This window comes from Aspergillus melleus, assembly GCF_016097325.1.
Source record: "Aspergillus melleus strain CBS 546.65 chromosome Unknown contig1, whole genome shotgun sequence".
NCBI lineage: Eukaryota > Fungi > Ascomycota > Eurotiomycetes > Eurotiales > Aspergillaceae > Aspergillus > Aspergillus melleus.
In genome coordinates this window covers 2,001,708-2,022,868 of record NW_025763370.1, presented here as the reverse complement: position 1 = coordinate 2,022,868, position 21,161 = coordinate 2,001,708, and the positions used below count along the sequence as shown (strand labels likewise).

Sequence of the window (21,161 nt, the reverse complement as noted above, 5' to 3'; positions counted from 1 at the left end):
TTCATTCTTTAGACTGTCCCGTCGGTTTCACTCCTTGGCCGGAGACTCGGAGTTGTGGAAAAGACAATATTACTCACGATGGGTATGGCCTCGAACGCGGCGCACAGCAAACAAAAGGTGTGCGGACTTATTTTCATCTAAATTCAACTACACCCCGAAAGTGTCAACGTGGCTCGATCATGGACACCTAGCGAGAGGCGGTACGGTTACAAACTGGAAGAAGCAGTATCGCCTCCAGCACAACTGGTCAAGAGGAATCTGCCGAGTCGTTGAACTCGAGTTCCCCGAACCGCTGCGGCCCCCATTGCTGGTGAAATTCTGTGCCGGCTTTGTCTTTGTGGCAGACTCGGACTATACGCTCAGGATCTGGGAGGCTGGGAATCCACAATCCTGCTTAGCGTCGATCCCTGCCACGAATTCCCTGGACGCTTCAACGGCGTTGGCGGTTGGTCGCCGCCATCAACAGAATGTTATTGAAGTCACTGTTGGTTTCGAAAGTGGCCGCTTCAGCTTGTGGACGATGGATCTCAAGTCACTGCGACTAAGCCTGCGTTTTACACACTCTGGAACTGCCGATGGGGCTATAACGGGCATTGCCTTATCATTGCCTTATATTCTAATGATCTCTCAGCATAAGGTCTTATCACTGTATAAAGCCCCGCTCGAAAGAGACAAGTCGGGGCAGGTTCCCACGGAGAATTGTTTGCTTGCGTCGCTCAAGGCGGATAACATCTTATCGCCCATATCATTATCAGTTCGAATCGTGGGATCGCAGGTCATAGCATCCATCGTGTACAGCTTTTTCCATATAGGCTGTGGGTGGTCATTAGGCATACAAGAGTTGCACTTTAATAAAACCGGTCAGCAAAAGACTTCCCGGCTTGCAACGACAGTGGAATCGCAACATGAAACGATGCCCCTTTATTCCCTTCGTGGGGAAACCTTGTCTTCTTTAGGTCGCGAAACCACGCGTGGTCAGCAATATGCGCGACCCTCCGAGCCGACCATACTGCATCGAGACCCGCCGACCTCGGTGTCCTACTCCCACCCTTATCTTTTAACATCTCACGCAGACAATACCCTGACAATGTACCTTGTTGTATCCACCGCTGCAGGTCTGTCTGTCAAAAATGGTCGGAGGCTGTGGGGTCATACATCATCAGTTTCGGCGGTACAAGTCAGTAATCACGGCAAGGCAGTTTCCATTAGCTCACGTGGAGGTGAGGTGAGAATATGGGAACTTGAGGCTCTAATATCGTCTCCCGACACGCATCGGAGCATGCGGCAAGAAATCAGCATCCCAGCTAGCCCCGAAAACAAAAATATCCAGGAACATAGTGGCGGCGAGTCGCGGTCTCATAGCCACATTTTCCAGGCCAGTGCGTCTATGGTCTCACCTGCCGGGCGCCCACTGTCTGAGCTCACTCAAATTCGCAGCTGTATTGGCTTCGACGAAGAGCGGGTGCTTTTACTTCGCGAGATGGGCCTAGGGGGGCAATTACTCGAGGCTTATGACTTCACGTAACCCGCCCCTTTGAAATTTGGTATCAAAGAAGGGAAATGAAGGGTGGGAGGGAAGGCCTGATTGGGAAGGCAACTACCATCTATATTAGGAACCCAGGTTGATGTCTTCCCGCCCGAGAATGTCCTCTGGAAACTCCATAAAGTCACGCTCCTTGTAACAGTACCTTACCTACAAAAATGCTCTCCTCCGTAATGATGCTTCGGCAGTCCTTTTCTAAAAAGCCAAAAAGCCTATGTTGCAGCGATCATAGATGTAGATTGTGCTGGCACGTTGCACGAGGCCAGCGGATGGTCAAATGAAGACGGAGGAGAAAATTCAAAGAGAGGGAGGGATAAAAGAAAGGGTGCAAAGTGAGAGCAGAACATGGATCGAAAAGAAGAGATAGAAGAATAAGAAAGGAAGCAAAGAGTTTTACCAGTAGAGAGACCTTGTCTAATTTTTTCTTTTTTTTTTCTTTTCCTCTTTTTCCCCCCTTCCCTCTCTCATTTAGTCTAAACTATTTTGATTTTTTGACAAAGCCCTGCAGGAACCGCGGGAAGCGTTCCCCCCCGCACCGATTGGAAAATCGGTTTTTTTATTCTCTGCAATAATATTAACCACCATTGAAATCTCTGATCCCTCCCAACTTTGATCAAACCGCATTAATTTTTTTTAGTTTCCTTCCTCCTTTAGTCTTTCTTGTTCATCTACTTTTCTTTTTTTAAGATCATCTATTCCATTCATTCCGCCAATATGAGTTTCCAAGCTGGAGGTCGTGGGTGCTTTAACTGTGAGTCCCTCGCTCTATGGCCAAAGGCGGTTTGCCTTACGCCGTCTACTCTTGGTGCCCTCACAGTGTGCATCACAGATTATGCCACTGAAGCTACGCTTTGTGGTCATGATACTGCCAACATCCCTTGAATTAGAGCGGCAATGATCTACTCTTCCTACTCTATTTCTCACACAGGGACGAAAACCAGCTGCACAGCATTCATACTAATTTAAATCTCTCACAGGTGGTGAAGCTTCGCATCAGGTAAATTACTTCTTCTACTCGCAAGCATGAGGACATGTCTTTTGTCCTCTATCTTCACTTCGCAATGAATTCATGGAAATGCGGGCCAATGGCAGTTTCTTACACTATGATTATTAGGCCCGTGACTGTCCCAAGAAGGGTACTCCGACTTGGTAGGTGTCATCTTATGATCATTTCAGTTGTCCGATACTAATAAATCTCTGCAGCTACAACTGCGGTGGTATGTCATAACTTCTGCTTCCGAGCCGCATGCCACTATTGGTGGCGTCGATATATTGGTTTTGGAACTGACGAAAGAACTTCCCTAAAACAGGACAGGGCCATGTCAGTAAGTTTACATCGGACTGGACTCTACTTTTCACCCTTTACACAGCTGACATATGATGAATTGCAGGCCGTGAATGCACAGTAGCTCCCAAGGAGAAGTCGTGTTATCGCTGCGGTACTACCGGACACATCTCTCGCGAATGCCCCCAGGCAGCTCCGACTGAGGGCTTCAGCGGCGCCACTGGCGGCCAGGAGTGCTACAAGTGTGGACGGGTTGGTCACATTGCTCGTAACTGCCCTCAAGGCGGTTATGCAGGCGGGTATGGCGGTGGATTCGGCGGGCGCCAGCAGACCTGCTACTCCTGCGGCGGATTCGGTCACATGGCTCGCGACTGTACCCATGGCCAGAAGTGCTACAACTGTAAGCGTTCTCTGTTGCATGTCACCATACTAGGCTTGCTTTACTAACCATTGCTGATTAGGTGGAGAGGTTGGACACGTCTCTCGCGACTGCCCCACTGAGGCTAAAGGCGAGAGAGTTTGCTACAACTGCAAACAGCCCGGACACGTCCAGGCTGCCTGCCCCAACTAAGTCGAATCACTGAGAAATCCTTCGTCTCCTCCCTCGCACTGAGGTCTCCGGGACCAGCTCCCAGAGACGTCTTCGATCGAAGCCGTACACTCTGTACCGGGTTTGAAAGTTTCAAAATATGTCTTATTTCATTGCAGCCAAGTCACTTCTGGCTTTACGATCCTAGCCTCGAACGACTTTCCCGATTACGGTATCATGAAAAGATCTGCTAAACCTTGAATTCCGTTCTCCACCCAACTTCCAGTCCGATATTGGACCAGGAAGTATAAAACAAAGGGAAGGATGGAAGTCTCGAACTTGGTTGATAGGTGGTCTGGGCTGTTGGGGAGGGTCTTGGGTTGATAAAACTTTCCCTTTTGTGTAATGCGGAAGACTAAGTACCAAAAAAAAGTTTTCTGTGAATAAAATTTACTGTGTCTCAAAGCAATATTGACCAGCCTTGCTTCTATCAAAAAAGAAAGACAAGAGAATGTCCACGATCAAGAGCTGCAACTACACATCATAGCTCTTTGGAATCGGGGTACATCTCCACAGAATCGCTCTTCCAACTTCTTGTTTAAGCCCCAAGTGTCTTCGAACGGGTTAAGAGCCATGCGCATCACTTGCTCCAGGATCTCGCGGTCTCCACGGCGCTCGACGCGCTCAATGACCTCGTCTAGAATCCATCCGCGAGGCAAGAACTGCCAAAAGCGGCAGTTAGCGAGGAATGCGCAGTCAGTCGACAAGGCCTCTACTTACCTTCGGGTTCACCGCTTTCATTGCTTCCTGTCTCTGCTGGTCTTCATCCGGCCCCCAGTCCTCTAGAATCCGAGCCCTCCAGCTATCAAGCCAGTTGCCGATCCGCTCTTTGGCGGTCTCGTCGGTGTAGCCAATCCCACCGAATCCTTCCTCGTGGAAAAATACTGGCGCTATATCTTTCCTTTGGTCCTCGCTTTCGATGGCGGTAAGTGGTATATGCGACAGTCGTCGGAAGAAATGATTGAAGTCCAGTTCCAAGGCTTCCAGCGTGTCCAAAAGCTCCGAGAACAAGTGCTGGAAATCGGATTCCTTTCGGCTTTTCAGTCCCAGCCGTTTGCTCATCAGGTGTTTGTACTCGTTCAAAAACACAGTCCTGAACTCGTCGCTCGTTCGCTCGATGATGGCCTCTGCGCGCTCAACAACAGCTGGCATAGATCCCTCCGCCAACCCTTCTTTGACAAAGGATGGGTCATCAACTTTGTCTCCCGCCCCCATGAGTTCACCTAAAGACTCCCCAAGCCTAACCAGGTTCCACCAGATTATGGTTGGTTGGTTTTTGTAGGAATATCTCAAAAGATGATCATCATGATTTGGGGTGTATTGGGGATCAAAATTATCCATAAAGGCAAATGGGCCATAGTCAAGAGACAGACCATATATCGAAGTGTTGTCAGTATTCAAGACACCGTTCATGAAACCGTAGGCTTGCCAAGCCGCCACAGTCTTCGCATTCCGCCGCGCAATCTCTCGATATAGTCTTGCGAACCTATTTTCTTCTACGCCCTGGTGGTGTTGTATTTGATCCCAGGGAACGTCTCTCGCTGGGTTTTCCACAGCATCTGGGGGGTGATCTTTACCCAACGACACTATCGCCGGCAAAGCCTCCCAGCCATGAAACACTTCTTCTGCGACAAAAGTAGCCAGCTTTCGAACCGTGTCCCTATCGCCACGCGCATGTGGAAGGTCGAATGTTCCAATTCTCAACCAAGACTCGGCGAACCGGGCAACTATGGCTCCAGGCTCGATGCGCTCCCGTAGAACCTTAGATTGAGGTAGGAGGGTGATGGACAAAGCCCTAGTAGTTGGCACGCCAAGTGCCGAAAGTGCTGTGCAGGCGAAAGTCAGCTTCACGGTGTCCTAGACCTTTACAGGCACATACCTTCTGACACGACATATTCCCGGATGCTGGATCGAACAACGGCTTTCCCGTCAGCGAAACGAGAATAAGGGGTGCGCCCAGCCCCTTTCAGCTGCAATTCATAGCGAATGTGCGTGTCTGGGTTGGTGCACTCGAACAAGCTGATTGCGCGCTGCTACAAGTTAGCCCATGTCGGTCACGGTAGCTACGAGCGAATCTTACCCCGTCGCCCAGCTGGCCTGCCCATGAACCACTGGAACATTGTCAGCCTAGTGACATGAGGAAAAGGGTAACCCCAGGCAACATACAACTGCCAACCTTGCATTTGTTAACAAAGACCAATGGACTTTTAATGGGCGTGTCTCACCTCCATAGCACTGCGCCCAAGGATAGATCCCGCCGCTCTCCTCGGTCCAATTGATACTATTGCCCGAGACCAGGGCTTTGAATTCGGGGGTGTGTTCTTCGCCAGGCTTCAATCCGAGGTCCCTCATCGCTTTCGGGCTGACGCCCAAGAGCTCCGTCGCCTTCGTCGGCTCGGGGCGAACGAAAGTGTAGAGCGCGCCCTTCACCAAACGGGGGCCAAGTGTCTCCCTCGGCGCCTGGTGGGAAGATTCAGGGGTTTCGAAGGCAGGGTCCGGCGGTAATTTTGCGGTGAAAACACCGGACTTTTGGAGTTCGGCCAGCGAAGACCCCATGGTTGAGCTAGAGAATCGTTGCGAAGCCAACTGACCCAGGCGGAGGAGAGTCCGCGACCGATGCAAATGATTTCGAAGATACATACAAATGCTGCAAAGCTGCAACGATCAATAGAGTATAGCTGATCAGGAGAGGAGGGGGGAAGGGGAAGAGAAAGAGAAGGCAAGCATCGACTCGAGTTCTCCGTGTTTTTTCAAGAGGAAATCAGAGCACATGACATCATCGGACCGGGGGGTGGACTAATATTTAAGTTATCTATGAAGACTGTACGGAGTATGAAGTAGGGATAACTCGTGAGGATCGAGGGATTGCTTGCTTCTTGCTTTGATTCACTTTCTCTGCCATTCTTTTCCTTTCCCTCGGATGTTCCGCTCCAGGAACGAGCAGAAGTTGCTCGTAGTTTGTGCTACTCGGTATATGTCAGAGTCAGTCAGTCTCTTTTAGACCTAGAAAAGGCAGTCCTGCCAAGCCTCTCCACTTGGGCCTTGCACCGGTTCCTTTCTCTCTCGCTCTTTCGCTCTCTCTCTCTCGCTCTTTCTTTCTTTTCCCTCCTTTCTCCCCTTCCATCCACCCTGCGCTTCTTTGTACTCCTTTCCTCCAACGCCCTCGCCCAATCACGACCAAGGGCCACTCCCTCCACATGGCCCACGGCGCCTATCTTTAGGGTCTTGTATCCGTGGGCCGCGTCCTCGCAGTGCAATCCGTTGTATATCCCCTCACCCGATATCTGTTGTTGATTCCCCCATCCTGCTTGTTGACTCTTTCTCGACCTGATAACCCGTCGCATAAAAGAAAGTGTGGGGACAGCTCCGGCTCCGGCTGCCTCGGGCTCCGGCTTTCATGCAGGATATGCCTGGCAGTTCATGTGCAATTGCTTGTATTGTCTAGTCGCGAAAATCGTGCCCGAAACCTCGACCGTAACACAAGGCGTACAACCAGCGACTCTGCACAGTCCCAAACTACTATCGCAACCGCCCCAGGTCAGAAGCGCCAATCTGGTTCATCCGACGCCTTTCTTTGTGATGCTGCGACGCGCTCTACCCCCATCGTCTGGATCAAACAAACACCAATGTCCTGTTGACAAAGCGACTTTTGAAACAAACAAGGGAATCAGTAGCAACCGTCTCCATAGATCGGGGTTTTGTGCTTCTGTTCGTTCGCTCCCGGTGTAGCAGCTCCTCAGAACCCACGAACACATTGCAATGTCGGTGAACCGTCCTCGTCCCGCGCACGATCAGACGAAGTTCCCCAGACCGAACTCATCAAACGAAAGTCTACCTGCGTCAGGGCAGGATTCGATCGATCGTCGGTTAAAACGCCTTAGAGAAGACGTCCTTCCTTTTTATCCCTTTCAACTCACCGTGCCTACCGATGTGCCGTTTCGTCTCGGAGGGCGTTTTGTCAACAATTGGGCAGTGAGTAATGAGGGGCCGTTTACTCCAGAGGAACAACAACTCCAGTACATGACATTCTTGACACACCACGAGGGAGACTCTTTATTGGTGGCCGTTGGGGACTGGTCTGACGGTAAGGGCACCGTCATGTCTGATCGCCCTGATCCCCAAAGTGCGGCAAGCACGCCGTCCAGCGGGTCTATCAAAAAGAAAATTAGCCTAAGTGATTACAAGAATAAGAGAAAGCCCGGGGGGTCGACTTCCCCAATCAACCGAGATCCTAGCCACCACAGCGCTGGAACAACCGTTGGCTTCGATGACAGCCAACGCGCCCCAAGGGTTGCTTCCATTGAGGACAACTTTCACCGAAAACTTAATCCCGCGTCCTCACAACCTCCTGGCCGGTCCGATTTCGAGCCTACTGAGCGCAAACGACACCCGGATTCCGGGAATGGCCGTTCAGGGTCACGCGAAAGTAGAGAATTAATCGTGACACACACGAAAAGACCAAAACTGTCGCCCGATGGCGGATTGGAACCAAATAAACCGGAGCGGTCTAAGGCAAGCGAACTCCCAGTTCTTCTGTCACCAACTCTACCACCAACTACGGATAGTCCTAGGCTACCTCGACTTTTGTCGCCCACCCTCCCGCCAGACATCGAGAAGGAACTCGCCAAGTTAGAAGAGGATCCTTGTTTCCTTAATCCCTCCCAGATAAAACATGCCACCAATCCCGATTTAGTGAAGGTCCATTTCAACAAAGACAAGAGCTTTGATGACCGCGACAAGCATTTGGATTCAACCCTCGCCTCTGGTCGACGGGGAACGAACAGTAGAAGCTCATTGTCGATTCTGATCTCTGACACAAGCGATATCCCAAAGGCGAGCCCAAGCTCCCAGGCAAATGGCAAATCAAATTCTCTCGATGTGTCCGTGAACCCACATTTAATTGTGAAACTAAGATACGGCAGATCGAATAGAAAGCGCGTCGAAGCTCTTCTCAGGTTCTCTGGTAAAAGAAAACATGCTTCAATGAATTCCCCTACGAAAGGAACCGGCGACTCCGATCTTCCCCAAGCCACGAAATTTGAACAAACTGCCGCAAAAATACCCGCATTGGAACGCGGAGAAGGTAAAACAAAACCTGTCGCGAGTATGCAAGGGAATATCCTCTCAGGAGACACGCCCGGGGAAACAAAACTGCACCTTCCAGGAAAATCCCAAGGCGCTACTTTGCCCGCCTCAAACCCACACCAGCAGGAAAGGACCAAAAAGGCTTCACGAACCCCCGGGAAAGAAGTCAAAGAGGCAAGTGTTCGGTCAGATATGACCGGCGTCGAGGATATAACCCAAGCCGACCCCGTTACGGCAGCGAAACTGTCACCTCGAAATGGTGACCGTCGAGCCTGGAGGGATGAGTACCAGAAATATGGCAATCTAGGACGGGAGCTCAAGCACGCGGCAGAGCGACATACAGCGAAAGACAACGCGACCGCGGTCGATGAGAAGCTGGCGGTAGCAACTGCAATAGAAGCAATTCTCTGCTTCATCCTGGCGTTCGTGGCAGATGATCAATCCAAAATCCTACCTGGTCAGGTCGGAGATTCGTCGTCCTGGCTATCAATCCTCGCATACTGGCGTGTCGTCAGGAAGAACAGTACGTCGTACAGACGTCTTTACAGCCTTTGTTCAATTCTTGGCGCTGTTTCTTACGATGCTATTCATTCTCTTGATTTGGAACGTCTTGCCGTCACTCCACTGCCAGGAGAGTATGCGATTGCGCCGACTCCGAGTACTGATGAGAACAATGCTATCAAGAGCGAGAATAAGAGGAATCGAAGGGAATTCCAAGAGTTGAAAAACAGATTGCCTGAATGCTACAAAGAATCCCAACGGCTTTGGCTAGAGGGCTCGCGCGGCCTTTCCGAAGAGGTATTGACACGCGAATTTCCAAACACCTGGTCCCAGCGGTCAAAAAACTTCTCGGAGCAAGGCAGACAACGTCTCAAGGTTGGTGACTATTCTGGCGAGTACTTTCTGCCCCTTGGAAGAACGAATTCTCCCGTGGAGATTGTCCGATTCGGTTACGCGGTTCTGAAGGAGTGGTGTACAAACGAAGGTGTTGGATGGAATGGCCGCCTTGCCCTGTAATACGGCCATCAACTCTTTCCATTACTTTCCACTTAGATGTACATTTCCGTTGCTAGAATGTCTTGATCATGCGTCGTGCCCTGAGGTGGATCACCAAGGCACATACGTGTACTGGGATCATTCTGTCTTTGACTGGTTACATGTGATACCACGAGTTATGCGTATATGATTGTGTATAATCTTTCGGATAATTCAAGCTAAATCAAATTGCAATCCCAGCATATAAATGGGCATGTTATTTGTCCGTATCCTTCAACAAGAAAATAAATCATCTATTCATCAAATAATCGTCAAATCTCAAACACTGGCTAAAGAAGGATGAAACCGGCGCGCCACGTAGAAACCTACTGCACCATGTCGCTCGAGGGCTGAAAATTTTCATACCGGGGGAACACAGAAAACAAAGTCAATGCCCCCATCGCGCCTTCCGTTGTCATTGACACTCGAATCATGATACCATAGCACCTTAGGCTTCTACAAAGTCACGCACATGTGTGGTGCGAGGGATCGGCTCGTCGCCAAAGAGCCAGCCAGCTTCTCGGCAATACCTAGCTTCTCTGCCGTGGATTCCAACCTCACTGCCCCAGCAAATGATGGAGGCATCCACTATGTCAGCTATTATGCCTTCGACCGTGCCTAACACGCTCCAGCCGATCGTTCCTGCGATTAGGCCAACCACGTAAGCATACACGCTTCCCTTGCCTATACTACTGACAGCAGGTACGCCCAAGTTCCTGGCGGCGGATACCCAGCCCCCGAACCCAAGCGCTAAAGACATCATGAGACGAGCAGCATGTAGGATTAGCTTTGAAAGTCGGTATGGGAGAAGAGGGGCAAGCCCATCACGGGAACAGGATGACGGATGCAGTGACGGTGTGGTAATCGGTGAGGAGAGAATTTGCATTCGACTTAGACCACGAGCAGAGGCGTCAAGGGACTGAGAATGAATTGCCCCATAAGTAAGCGATAGAGGGTCTGTGAGAGCTGCTATGGGAGTAGGCACAAGGGAATAAGCGAGCAAGCTCAGAAATGAGGTGATACGGCTTGGCAAGACAATGAGAGGTAGTCGCACTAAGAGGGCAATCAGTCTAGAGAAGCAGATCGTGCCGAATAGTGTTGTGAAAGAATGAACAATGGCCGCCTGGACAACCTGCCTGGAGGTCGGAGCAGGACTTGCGAGGCGGTGGAAGTACCACTGGCTCACTGTTGCAGCCGTGACCGCACGCTGTATGCCGCCAATCACGCCCAGTGACCATATATAGACAATTATGAAATAAATTGCCAGCCACCAACTGCTAAGATTGATGATGAAAAATTTTGACTCCGAGACATGCCCACCCAAGAATACCCGGGTGAACATGAGCATCCACACCCAGGTCCAGGAAACAATGAAGGTGAGGATGCCGAGACCAAAAGCTAGCAATTCTGCGTTTGCAGCGAGTATCCGACATGCGAATTCCAGGACCCCTATTGCCTTGCCTATAGCATGGCGGCCTCGTATCACATTGTACGTCCACAGACTTCCTAGGAAGAATGGAATGAAAGACCCGAATCTCATCACCTTGTCCTGTACGCTAGTGCCATGCCAAGCACCTTTGAAGCTTGAGATAAACGGGTAGATAGAGAACGAGTACAGGATCACTGGGACGGCGAACATAATCGCGTATACTAGTTGACGAACGTAGGAACGGAGCAAAGCGAGCCAAAGCAGTGAGACAAATATCGAGACAACGGTGTAGGCCCCAAGGAGAGAAAAGGAGCCATGAACAGTTAGATAAACCGTGTCACCCCACTTTGACTTGTCCCCCGATGGGACGGAAGTGTGGAGATAAATCAGGAACGCAGTTGCGAGAAGGCAGGCCAGCGTTATCAAGAAGAGCTGGCCCCAGAAAACATCATGAGCTGGCAATCCTGCGACTTCTCTGGGAATTGACACCTGGTTGTGGTCTGAGAGGCTTTCTGGCCGTGAAGTTTCCATCCTAGACTGCTTCCTTATGCCGGCTGGTAAAAACGACGAGTCTATCCCAAAATTGCCGCCGGGGAGTTCGGACTGCTCCCTGAATCGTTGGACAGATGGTGGGTCGTCATCACCTATGTCAGAATTGGGCTTGTCGGTATCAATATCGGATCTTAAGGTGTCCTCGAGACGAACATCGAACAAGTCCTCTCTGCACTCATGGCTGGAGCCGATTTGGTTCTGTAAAGCATCTTCAGTGGAGTTTTGAAACCCGTTCCGTGCGTCATAAGTTGATGTGCCATCTCGCCATGAGCTCCTGATGCCTTTGCTCTTTCTGGGAACATTGTATCGGTGTTCATCGGAAAGGCCCATGTTATCCTCTCCTTCATCCTCTTCATCTTCATCATATTCCATCTCCGAAGAATCCTTCAGGCGACTACCACCGAACTGTCGCCTAGACCTTTGTAGAGCATAGAAGTCAGCGATCTCTCGATCACGCTCGGTCTCGTCATCTTCTTCACGGAATTCATCGGTAGCACTATAGAAAAGAGGCGCAGGTGGAGCCAGACTTCGAGATGCAAAAGGAAGGTTGGATCTCTGGGAGGAGGTTGGTTGATACGGGTCGATAGCCGTTCTTTGCAGGACCGGACGGGAAACTGGAAAGCGAGAGTTCCCCTGTTGTTGTCTGGGACGGTGGCCCTTCCGCACCTCATCAGGACGAGGCCCTATTCGCGACTGTGACTGAGCAAGAAACCGCGAGGCGTCTGCAGGAGAGTGAGCAACGTCCGCCATGGCGGTAGAAACATGAAAGCAGTCAACATGTTACTACGTAAGACACCTACATTCTGAAAACATGTTTGTCGAAAATTTCCTGGGGCTTTAGGGCCCGGTTATGGGCGAAGGGCGATGCTTCCTGGGGACTGGAGGCAGCGAGTGAAGCGGTGAGCACCTCCGAGGGCTTCAAATCAGCATCAGATAGCTAATGAATGGCCGGAGGCGGAAGTATACATGGAGGTAAGATGATTGGAATTTGCCTTTTGGGTACCGGGCAGCAGCCACAATCTGTATCCAAATATTGGTATATTTTCCCCTTTTTGCTCGCCTTCTCGAGACGTGAGGTTTGTGAGGAGGGAAGGAGACGCAAGGTGCGAGGTGCCAGGTGCAAGGTGCAAGGTGCGTCATACGGCAAGGTCATAAAGATGGATGACTCAGCTGTCTGCGGTTGTCCACCGTAGCTACCCTACGTCGACTTAACACCTCCTCATCCTCGTCCACATGGTTGTTTATCTAGCGATTTAGTTAAAGTCAGTCTATTCATCGACCTTGTCTCCACGGACAATTCCAGAATATGAGTCCACGGGCATCAATAAGCTGAAGTCAGACCTAATACCTCAGAGACTCTGTATCCATGTCACAGCCATGGGATTACATCGCTAAGCTTGTCTGCATCGGTGATTCTGGGACTGGCAAGTCTAGTGTGGGTAGCCCCAGCGATTGAGATACGTTCGTCGACTCCAGACGCTGATCCTCGCAAATCCTCTCAGTTGACGATTCGGCTATGTGAAGGGCGGTTCTCTTCATCTCACGATGTGACCATTGGAGTGGAATTCGGCTCACGCATCGTCCCGGTTGGGCCGCCTGCCTCCAGATACCTCGAGAAAGAGCGAGGCGACTGCGTTTCCAATCAAACTACTTCGTCGCCTGAGTTGGTGGCACAGGGGGGCAACCAGGAGCCCATGGTTTCTGGTCTCCCCAGCCCTCCTCGGAAGACCCAGGCAGATCAAAAACGAATGAAGCTTTCCTTGTGGGATACAGCTGGACAGGAAACATACAAATCAATCACGCGCTCTTATTTCCGCGGTGCCTCCGGTGCGCTTCTCGTCTTTGATATTACCCGACCGTCATCATTTATCTCGTGTACTCAGTGGCTCCAAGATTTACGGCAAATCGCCGAGGAAGAGATCGTTGTCATCTTAGTTGGGAACAAGAGCGATCTTTCAGGAGATGGCTCGATCCAAAACCAGCGACGTGTCACTCGACAGGAGGCGGAAGAATGGTGTCGTCAGAATAATGTTGTACGCTACGTGGAGACAAGCGCGAAATCTGGGGAAGGGGTCGAGCATGCATTCCTCGAGGTCGCTGAGCGAATACATCAAAACATCGAGGGGGGCAAGTATGACTTGAATGATCGTCGAAGCGGTGTTAAAGGCTTTGGTGCCACAGGCGGGACAAGTAATGGACCACCAAAAACCGTCACTCTAGGTCTGAATGACGCAATGCGCAGAGGCGGGAATGGTTGGACTGGAAGCTGCTGCTCTTAGGGGCAGGATATTGATGGATGCGCAGGATTGGAGGGCGTGGCTCTTTACACAGTAATAAATTTCAACACGATATCTGACGCTTGGACAATGTCATCTAACAGATCATCAGAAGTGGGCCAGTTAATTTCTATTTCAACGACATCCAATCCATCTGGAGCATATCACCACACACGGTTAGACTACAAATGAGATTGTGGGCTCGCATGTTCAATCGCAGAACAACAGGTACCAGTGGCGTTACCTGTTTGTCAGATGGGCAAGATAATATCGGACAAATATAGAGGTAAAATGGTAAGGTTGGGGCGACAACAAAACCACATTCTGAGGCTCATGAAACCTTGAATAACAAAGAGGCCTTAGTTTGCGATGCGCCATCCACTAAGCCAGTTCAGATGACCCCAATCCTGACTGGGCCCTTCGATGCCAAACACAATCACCCTGAAGTAGACAAACATCGCAACAATTATGGCGTACAAGCAGGCATATATCATCCCAGAGATTTTGCTGTCCATCTTTTGGGTGAGCCAGTCGACACAGAACCCAAAAGTAAGAATGGCGTAGTACAGAGCTGGGTAATAGTGGTGGACATAGGTGACTCGGGCCATGATAACAAAAGGCAAATAGTGGAGAACCCATCCAATGACCGGATAGAGACCGGAGTAGTGGATATGGTTGATATCCGCCTGGGTGAGTTCATTATAACCTCGTTGCCAACGCACCAGGTACCAAATGATCAAGAGCCCGAAGACCCCAAGACTGAGGGTACTGCCCCAGTAGATGAACGGATTACCAAGAAGATAGTACTTGATGGTATTGTCGTCCCAAGAACACATGCGGAGGCCGACATTGAGTATGGGCCACTGCCAAAACTTGGAGGCAAGATCATCCTGTTTATCCGGATCAGGAACCAAGGCATTGTTTGAGGTCATCATGGCGACGTTTAAATGAATAAAATCCTTCAGGAAGGGGGATTTGTAGGAGCCTGGGTCACCAGGGGGCACTGTGTAAAGTCGCGTTAAAATACGGTAAAGGTTGGAACTGGGATCGAAGTCAAACTTACGCCGCTCGTTGAAGTGAGATTCAACATTCCAGTGAGTGTAAACATCACTAGGCTTGTTTTCCTTAACACATGTTGTTTCAATCTGCTTGAAGCCCCATTGCGGTAGATTCACATTGCCGGCACGCAAATAGCAACCTAGGACAGGGTGTCGCAAGCGGAACGCGGTTGTAAGTGTCCGAATCCTGCTTCTGTCCTTTGAGGCTACATCGTCAACAACCTCGACTGCCCAATGATCCTTGTCATCGCCTATAGTTATATTGCCATAGCAAGAGACTTCATGTTGGGACTTGGTTATCGGGGCAGGAATAGCGTGGGAGTGTAGGTTTCGGCCAGTCTGTCCATGGATGAGTCGGATATGGTCGCCGTCGCCAATGAATCGTAGGGCGGAGTTAGGGTCATAATCCGCTTCATGACGGTTGGGATAGATGAACCAATCATTATTGGCATCCTTGTGGTGATAGCAGGTAACTTGCTGTTGGGCTGAACCCTCCGGATATGTCTGAACATGTGAATGGAGGAGTCCACCGCCATAGCCCATGTTCTTAAGCGTGACTCTTGAGCCAAGGGCGATCTCAAGTGGGCTGTCCTTACCAACCTCGGTGCCCTTGAGGTTCGCTTGGAACAAGGAACTCATTTGGGCGTCACCGGGCCCGCTGTTTTCCAGAATCAAGAAATGCACATAAAAGGAAAATACGTACACCAGAGCCGGGATGACGATCAGTCCAATGATGCGAGCCACAAGGTGCTTTGCAAGCACAGTCTGCCAGGGAATTAGTAGCTGACCTTGAATACAGAATGCAACCTATACTGACCTCGGGCATTCTAAGATCACCAAACTTGTTCCACAGATCCTCGATCGTGTAGAGACCCACAATCGAAGTGCAGAAAAGACCAACCCATTTCACGCTGCAGACACAGCCAATGCTTACCCCGGTCAAAGCAAGCCAGATGAACCACTCAATCGAAAAGCTGGCATGCTGTAACTTGTGGAATTTTGCCCAGCACATTGTGGTAGTAAACGTGAAGCAGAGAAGCATAGAGTCCAACAGTATAAACCTAGAGATGGTCGCATATGAATTCTCGAATAGCACCATCAAGCTGATTAGCCAAACGGTGGCCCGGCGAAATCCTAGCTCTCGAGCAGTGTAGTATGCAAGTGGCACACATACTACGCCAAAAGCAGCATTGAAAACACGCATGAATGTATAGTTAACATCTTCTGGGTATTTTTCGCCAGATTTGAACTCGAAAGATCCGTTGTAGCCGGCGAGAAGTCCTGATAGACCGACTAGCATTTTCCCCAGTGGAGGGTGGACGTCGAAATAGAACTCGCGCTTGAGATAGTGCGAGCCGAACTTGCCGAAGCTGGAGGCAGTTGTTAGAATCTGGCAAAAAGTATAGCCAAAAAGTTGTACTGGTCTTACTGCGCTTCATCCCAGGTAACAATATTCGACCGACCAATGCGATACATGCGGGTGAAGATTGACAAAGCAGTCAAGAAGAGGGGTACGATCAAAGGCTCCCAGCGATCCAACACAGAGTAGAAAGAGTCACCCTAAGGTGTAGATCCGTATATATTAGTACAGCAGGAAGTCAAGGGGCAAGGGCACACCCAAAAGGCCGTCATACATGTGATTTTGTCTCCTTATCGTCTGTTCTGGTGACATCCGACACTGGGCTCGGTCTCTCTGTGCGTGGAACATTTCGGCGCCGCAGATCAGCGGAGATTTGAGCACCAGAACTGGACGCGATCTCCGGTTCTGTCATGTTTAAAGAACGTGGTGGATATCAAACTGGCTAGGGCGGTTCCTCCGAGGACACGGGTGAGGAAATGGGAAGTAGAGATGAATTGAAGCTTTAAAAAAATACAGGGAGGAAAAGGGGAGGGGTAAAAAAAAGAAACAGAAAAAAAGGGTTGGCTTTCGAGTTAAGCTGTAGTCATATCTGGGAGTAGAACGTAGAGGTCCGTAGATAGCGAGTGTGTCCCGGTGCGGTGACAATCGGGAGATGAGTGCCTGGTTGTGACAAACAAATAACAGAGGTTTTAGAGTGTGGGGAGATAAAAGGAGAGGTAGATAGGGAAACTATATCGACCAGAAACCCCCAAGAAGAAAGAAAAAACAAATAAATGAGAATAACAATGAGGGAGAGGGGGAGAGAGAGAGTGAGAGGAAGAGAGGGGAGGGAAGAAAAATGCGATAGACGGGTTGTCGGAATGAAATGGAGAGTTGGCCTGTACCGTCAGTCGAAGGTCTCGTCCTTCTAATGCTTCTACTAGCTGCTGTAGGTAGTAGGTGCTAACAATAGTACCGTAGGCTAGTCCTAGTAGGGTACCAGAGAGTCGTGACCCGGAAACACCGGGCGCATTGTCGAAGGTTCCACTTTATCGCCGGGGCCAGATGTGGTTGGTTGGGGTCCAAATGTACTCTCCTAAGGTACCGGTGACACCAACATACACCTTACCTTACCTACCTATCCACCTAGTGCGGAGTATGTATTTCTACTTCGATCAAGAAAGAAGAGCTTTGTATCAACTGGAGATAGGGCTGCATCCGTTAGGAACAGGTGTGTGGTGTCACTTTCTTCCGCTTCAGACACCCAGGTTGACTCCATGGTCGGACAAAATTCTCAGTATACTAGGGATCAAGTCTCCCAGCCAAAAAAGCGCCAACATCATTGGATAAGCGGTACAGCCGTGCACGAGGTACTTAGCGCTCGACGGAAAGTTGTGGAAGCGTGGTAGCAATAGCCATTCCCATCTCTAAGCTCAAGCTAGCCAAAACAAAGAAGGGAAAGGAAACAACAGAATCCAATACGGCCCGGAAGCTGGGGTCAAGAAGAAGAAGAAGAAGAAGAAGAAGATATATAGAGAATGAATAAATAAGGAAATGGGAAAAAAAAACATACACGGGTCCAAAGTGAAAAGCCAGGTGACAGATTGTGTGGAAACAGGGTGGAACGAGTAGATCGAAGAAGAAAATCGCGGTGTATAATCATTGGTGAACGGGAAGATGCCATGGGTGAAGAAATTCCAGACTGCATGTCAGGGCTGGTCTTATTCATTCTAATCTTCCTCTTGCCCAAGCCTCCTATACTGGCGGTCTTGTTGCCCCGGATGCCCTGATCGCCTGTGACGCGAAACCATGTTGGAAATCCAACCAGCTATACCTTCTGATGGGCTGTGATCGCCCTCCTGAGAGCCAGGTCTGATCGACTTATTGTTATCGTCGCTGTTCATATTCGGAGGGTCAATATCCAGCCCAGGGATGGCGCTTTCTGCTCCAAGTTGACCATACTGTCGCCGGATGTCAAGAGAGGAAACAGGAGAACCTGCACCCATTAGGGACCCTCTTTCTCCTTGCGTAGCTGGTGTGGGTACTGCGGTCGTTGCGTCCCCAAAAAGTAAATTCATATCTTCCAAGCGGACGCCACTAGTTTCAGGGTATAGAAAGTAGACTATAGGAGTTAGTGAATGTACGTAGTGGACAGGCGGACGCTCTCACCGAGGACAAAACTGCAGGCACAAAAAAAGGCATGGACAAGATAGAGGCGCCACTTGATAGCATCTTGAAGAACAGGTGTAACCTCTCCAACTAGCCAGTTGAAGGCCCAATTAGAGGCCGTGCTGAGACTAGCACCCTTAGCTCGAATGCTCAGCGGTAGTATTTCCGGGGGGTATAGCCATGGTATTGGTCCCCACGAGGCACCAAAAGCGGCATTGTAAATCATGACAAATATGACTGTCAGGGTAGGGGTTGCTGCCACGTCAATATAGATGAAATATGAGATCAAAGAGAGAGAAATGATCATTGCAACTGCTCCAGAGAGTAGGATCGGTCGTCTTCCCCAGCGGTCCACAAGATACCATGGAGGAACTGTGGATGCAAGGTAAGAGATTGCATTAATCCCTGTCATCAGAATGGCGTCGCGGCCTGCCCACCCTGCCGATTCAAACACAAGCGGCGCGTAATATGAAATGACATTGATGCCGTTCAGCTGGGCCAAGGCCTGGGCTGACATTGCTATCAATACTCGCTTGCGGTACCTTCTGAACATATCAGTGTAGGATCTTTCACCCTCCTGCCGCTGAAGAAGCACGTTCATTTTGATCTCTCTATACTCTTGTCTAGCCTTGTCATTATGCAGGTCTCCTTTTCCATAGAGGTTAGCTATAACCATCATGCCTTCCTCATCGTAGTCGTTGTCCAGTAGCCATCTGGATCAGAAGTAAGCCACGTGCCATGATCACCCAATTTTCAAAGGTCGCACTGGAGGGATAATTGTTGCATACCTCGGCGATTCACATATTATTAGGCTTCCTACACCAAGTAGGGCGCCCATGATGCACTGGCATAGTAGTGGAAGACGCCATGAGTAGTCGCTGTCGATAAAACTACAAAAGTAGTCAACCCAGACACTGGCGGCGTAACCGGAAATATTGCCGGTGAACTCAATACACGCCAGCTTCCCTCGATTATGGGGCGGCTGTTGTACTATGATTAGCCTGGAACGCTTCTCAGAAACCAAAACTAAACTCCGAAAGTGAAAATACCGAGATCTCAGATTGATAGACTGGAACTATTGTGGACAATGCTCCGACTCCCAGACCGGCAATGATACGGCCGACCATCATCATGGACAAGTCCGTCGCGAAAGCCTGCAGTGCCCCACCTATAAAAAAGACTATAGAACCATAGAGAATGGTCCTACGACGACCTATCAAATCGCCAATTCGTCCGACTAGTAGAGAGGAAATGAAGGCCCCAACTTCCAATATGGCGACCACAGTGCCGATTGCAGCTTTCGAGGGTTGATCGAAGTAGTCATTGAAATAAGCACCCCTGTCTCAACATCAGTATAGGGTCTACCAAACACCCATGGTAATCGTGGAAAGAACCGACGTTATAATCCCGGACATAACTCCCTGGTCGTAACCGAAGAGGAAAACTCCCAACGATACGAAGACACTTGTGAAATATCTGTCAATTGTAAGCGAATGTTACGGTCAATGAGGACAAGGCGCAGATGGTCTTACAGCAACGGCTTTCCGACCAAGCCATGCACTTGGGCCGTCTGCCGACTGTTTGGGGACATGATGACAGCTAGTATGCGCTCGACCCTGGAGATGCGCCGGGGTGGCGGGCGAGGGATTTCGATCGATGTTTTTGCGAATTCGGCACCGTTTGTGGTGGTCTGGTGCAGGTGGTGTGCACGTTTTCGCTGATTCACTCGCACACTTGAGCCCGCTCTCTCGGGTGCCTCGCGATCCAGAGACCTTCTACGATGGGCCTGAAGGGGGTGGTCTTCGGCATCAGCAAGCTGTTCAGCCAGGTCCCCGGTTTCGGTCCAGTTAGAGAACTCGGATTTTATGGAGGGAGAAAGCGAGGAGCGTCGGCTGCCTTTCTCACTGGCAGATTCCAATACCCTGGCGGAGTTTCCGGAAGATGGCGAGGGTTGGGGTTGTAAAGACTGCAACGGGATATTTGACGAAGAGCGAGGTGAGGGCGTTGGTAGAGGAATGTTGGCGGTTGTGGTGGGCCAGAAAGCAGCCCTTCTTCCCCTTCCTGTTGTCTTTGGGATCCAATACCTACCTCCGGCGGTCAGAAGGCGATTCAGCCCAGGTTATAGCCAATCGGTGCAGGATCCTCGCGGGCCCCCTTGGAAAAAGTCAACTAATATCAAGACCGGGGAAACGATATGATCAGAAGGGTGACTTTGGACCAAGGCCGAATGGTAGGTCAAAGCAGAAATCGAAGATGTCAAGGACCAATCTAGGAAGCTACCAGAGTAGAAAGCGGTGATGGCAATGGCGTTTGGAAACCCGCTCACAAGACAGGTGGTTGATCCACTACGCCAGATGACAGAACCGAAGGGAGGAAGGGCGGTCAGGTGGGAGGTCGCCCTAGTCAGAAGGCGGGTTAGGCGGCTGCGCAAAGCATTGGCAGATGACCGAGGGAGATGTGTCTCCCGCTCCTTGGGTGATGACTGATGAATATACGTACTCCGTGCCTTGGCTAGAGTAGTAGTCCAATGTACTAGTAGTCTAGTACAGTAGTAGCTCCATAGTCCATACTACCTACTTGTACTCCGTATGACGGGAGTCCCCGCAGTCCACTTTGGTTGTGGGGTAGAGACGACTTACAGATACCGGCTACGTAGTTGTTTATGTATGTAGGTACACTACACGGAGTAGATAGTTTGTACACAAGGTAAACAATCCGGCAATGTATCCTACCTGGCAACTCTGTGTACGAACTACAGGTAATGTGGGTAATATGGACTTATCAAAGTCTCCAATCGGCAT

At 50.2% G+C, this 21,161-nt stretch overlaps 9 protein-coding genes across 9 annotated transcripts; 4 read left to right on the top strand and 5 right to left on the bottom strand.

The window, feature by feature from the left end:
• Window positions 1-520: 520 nt before the first annotated feature.
• On the top strand, window positions 521-1,525 carry LDX57_000717 (WD domain protein; the record flags this gene model as incomplete). Its single annotated transcript, XM_046082362.1, has 1 exon — window positions 521-1,525. One exon carries the CDS (start codon window positions 521-523, stop codon window positions 1,523-1,525), a length of 1,005 nt encoding a protein of 334 aa, XP_045938319.1.
• A 732-nt stretch (window positions 1,526-2,257) lies between these two features.
• LDX57_000716 (putative zinc knuckle domain protein (Byr3)) lies at window positions 2,258-3,399 on the top strand (the record flags this gene model as incomplete). Its single annotated transcript, XM_046082361.1, has 7 exons — window positions 2,258-2,294; window positions 2,521-2,540; window positions 2,658-2,692; window positions 2,747-2,760; window positions 2,854-2,868; window positions 2,935-3,228; window positions 3,290-3,399. The coding sequence occupies 7 exons, from the start codon at window positions 2,258-2,260 to the stop codon at window positions 3,397-3,399; spliced, it is 525 nt and encodes a 174-aa protein (XP_045938318.1).
• Window positions 3,208-6,226, bottom strand: LDX57_000715 (YdiU domain protein). Its single transcript, XM_046082360.1, has 6 exons — window positions 5,643-6,226; window positions 5,584-5,593; window positions 5,498-5,528; window positions 5,297-5,447; window positions 4,138-5,243; window positions 3,208-4,079 (listed from the first exon to the last, which is right to left on the bottom strand). The coding sequence occupies exons 1-6, from the start codon at window positions 6,055-6,057 to the stop codon at window positions 3,879-3,881; spliced, it is 1,914 nt and encodes a 637-aa protein (XP_045938317.1). The 5' UTR covers window positions 6,058-6,226; the 3' UTR covers window positions 3,208-3,878.
• Window positions 6,227-6,404: 178 nt separating this feature from the next.
• On the bottom strand, window positions 6,405-6,761 carry LDX57_000714 (uncharacterized protein; the record flags this gene model as incomplete). Its single annotated transcript, XM_046082359.1, has 1 exon — window positions 6,405-6,761. One exon carries the CDS (start codon window positions 6,759-6,761, stop codon window positions 6,405-6,407), a length of 357 nt encoding a protein of 118 aa, XP_045938316.1.
• A 415-nt stretch (window positions 6,762-7,176) lies between these two features.
• Window positions 7,177-9,519, top strand: LDX57_000713 (uncharacterized protein; the record flags this gene model as incomplete). Its single annotated transcript, XM_046082358.1, has 1 exon — window positions 7,177-9,519. The coding sequence occupies one exon, from the start codon at window positions 7,177-7,179 to the stop codon at window positions 9,517-9,519; it is 2,343 nt and encodes a 780-aa protein (XP_045938315.1).
• A 466-nt stretch (window positions 9,520-9,985) lies between these two features.
• On the bottom strand, window positions 9,986-12,331 carry LDX57_000712 (uncharacterized protein; the record flags this gene model as incomplete). Its single annotated transcript, XM_046082357.1, has 2 exons — window positions 9,986-12,240; window positions 12,319-12,331. The coding sequence occupies 2 exons, from the start codon at window positions 12,329-12,331 to the stop codon at window positions 9,986-9,988; spliced, it is 2,268 nt and encodes a 755-aa protein (XP_045938314.1).
• A 409-nt stretch (window positions 12,332-12,740) lies between these two features.
• Window positions 12,741-17,096, bottom strand: pmt2 (protein O-mannosyl transferase). The gene is made up of 4 exons (XM_046082355.1): window positions 16,282-17,096; window positions 15,670-16,222; window positions 14,858-15,617; window positions 12,741-14,797 (listed from the first exon to the last, which is right to left on the bottom strand). The coding sequence occupies exons 1-4, from the start codon at window positions 16,326-16,328 to the stop codon at window positions 14,154-14,156; spliced, it is 2,004 nt and encodes a 667-aa protein (XP_045938312.1). The 5' UTR covers window positions 16,329-17,096; the 3' UTR covers window positions 12,741-14,153.
• On the top strand, window positions 12,885-13,797 carry LDX57_000711 (Rab family GTPase; the record flags this gene model as incomplete). The annotated part of the gene is made up of 2 exons (XM_046082356.1): window positions 12,885-12,953; window positions 13,021-13,797. The coding sequence occupies 2 exons, from the start codon at window positions 12,885-12,887 to the stop codon at window positions 13,795-13,797; spliced, it is 846 nt and encodes a 281-aa protein (XP_045938313.1).
• An 825-nt stretch (window positions 17,097-17,921) lies between the features above and the next one.
• HGT3 (putative MFS monosaccharide transporter) lies at window positions 17,922-19,951 on the bottom strand (the record flags this gene model as incomplete). Its single annotated transcript, XM_046082354.1, has 7 exons — window positions 17,922-18,313; window positions 18,361-19,073; window positions 19,149-19,342; window positions 19,410-19,528; window positions 19,574-19,698; window positions 19,759-19,836; window positions 19,893-19,951. The coding sequence occupies 7 exons, from the start codon at window positions 19,949-19,951 to the stop codon at window positions 17,922-17,924; spliced, it is 1,680 nt and encodes a 559-aa protein (XP_045938311.1).
• Between the last annotated feature and the right edge of the window lie 1,210 nt (window positions 19,952-21,161).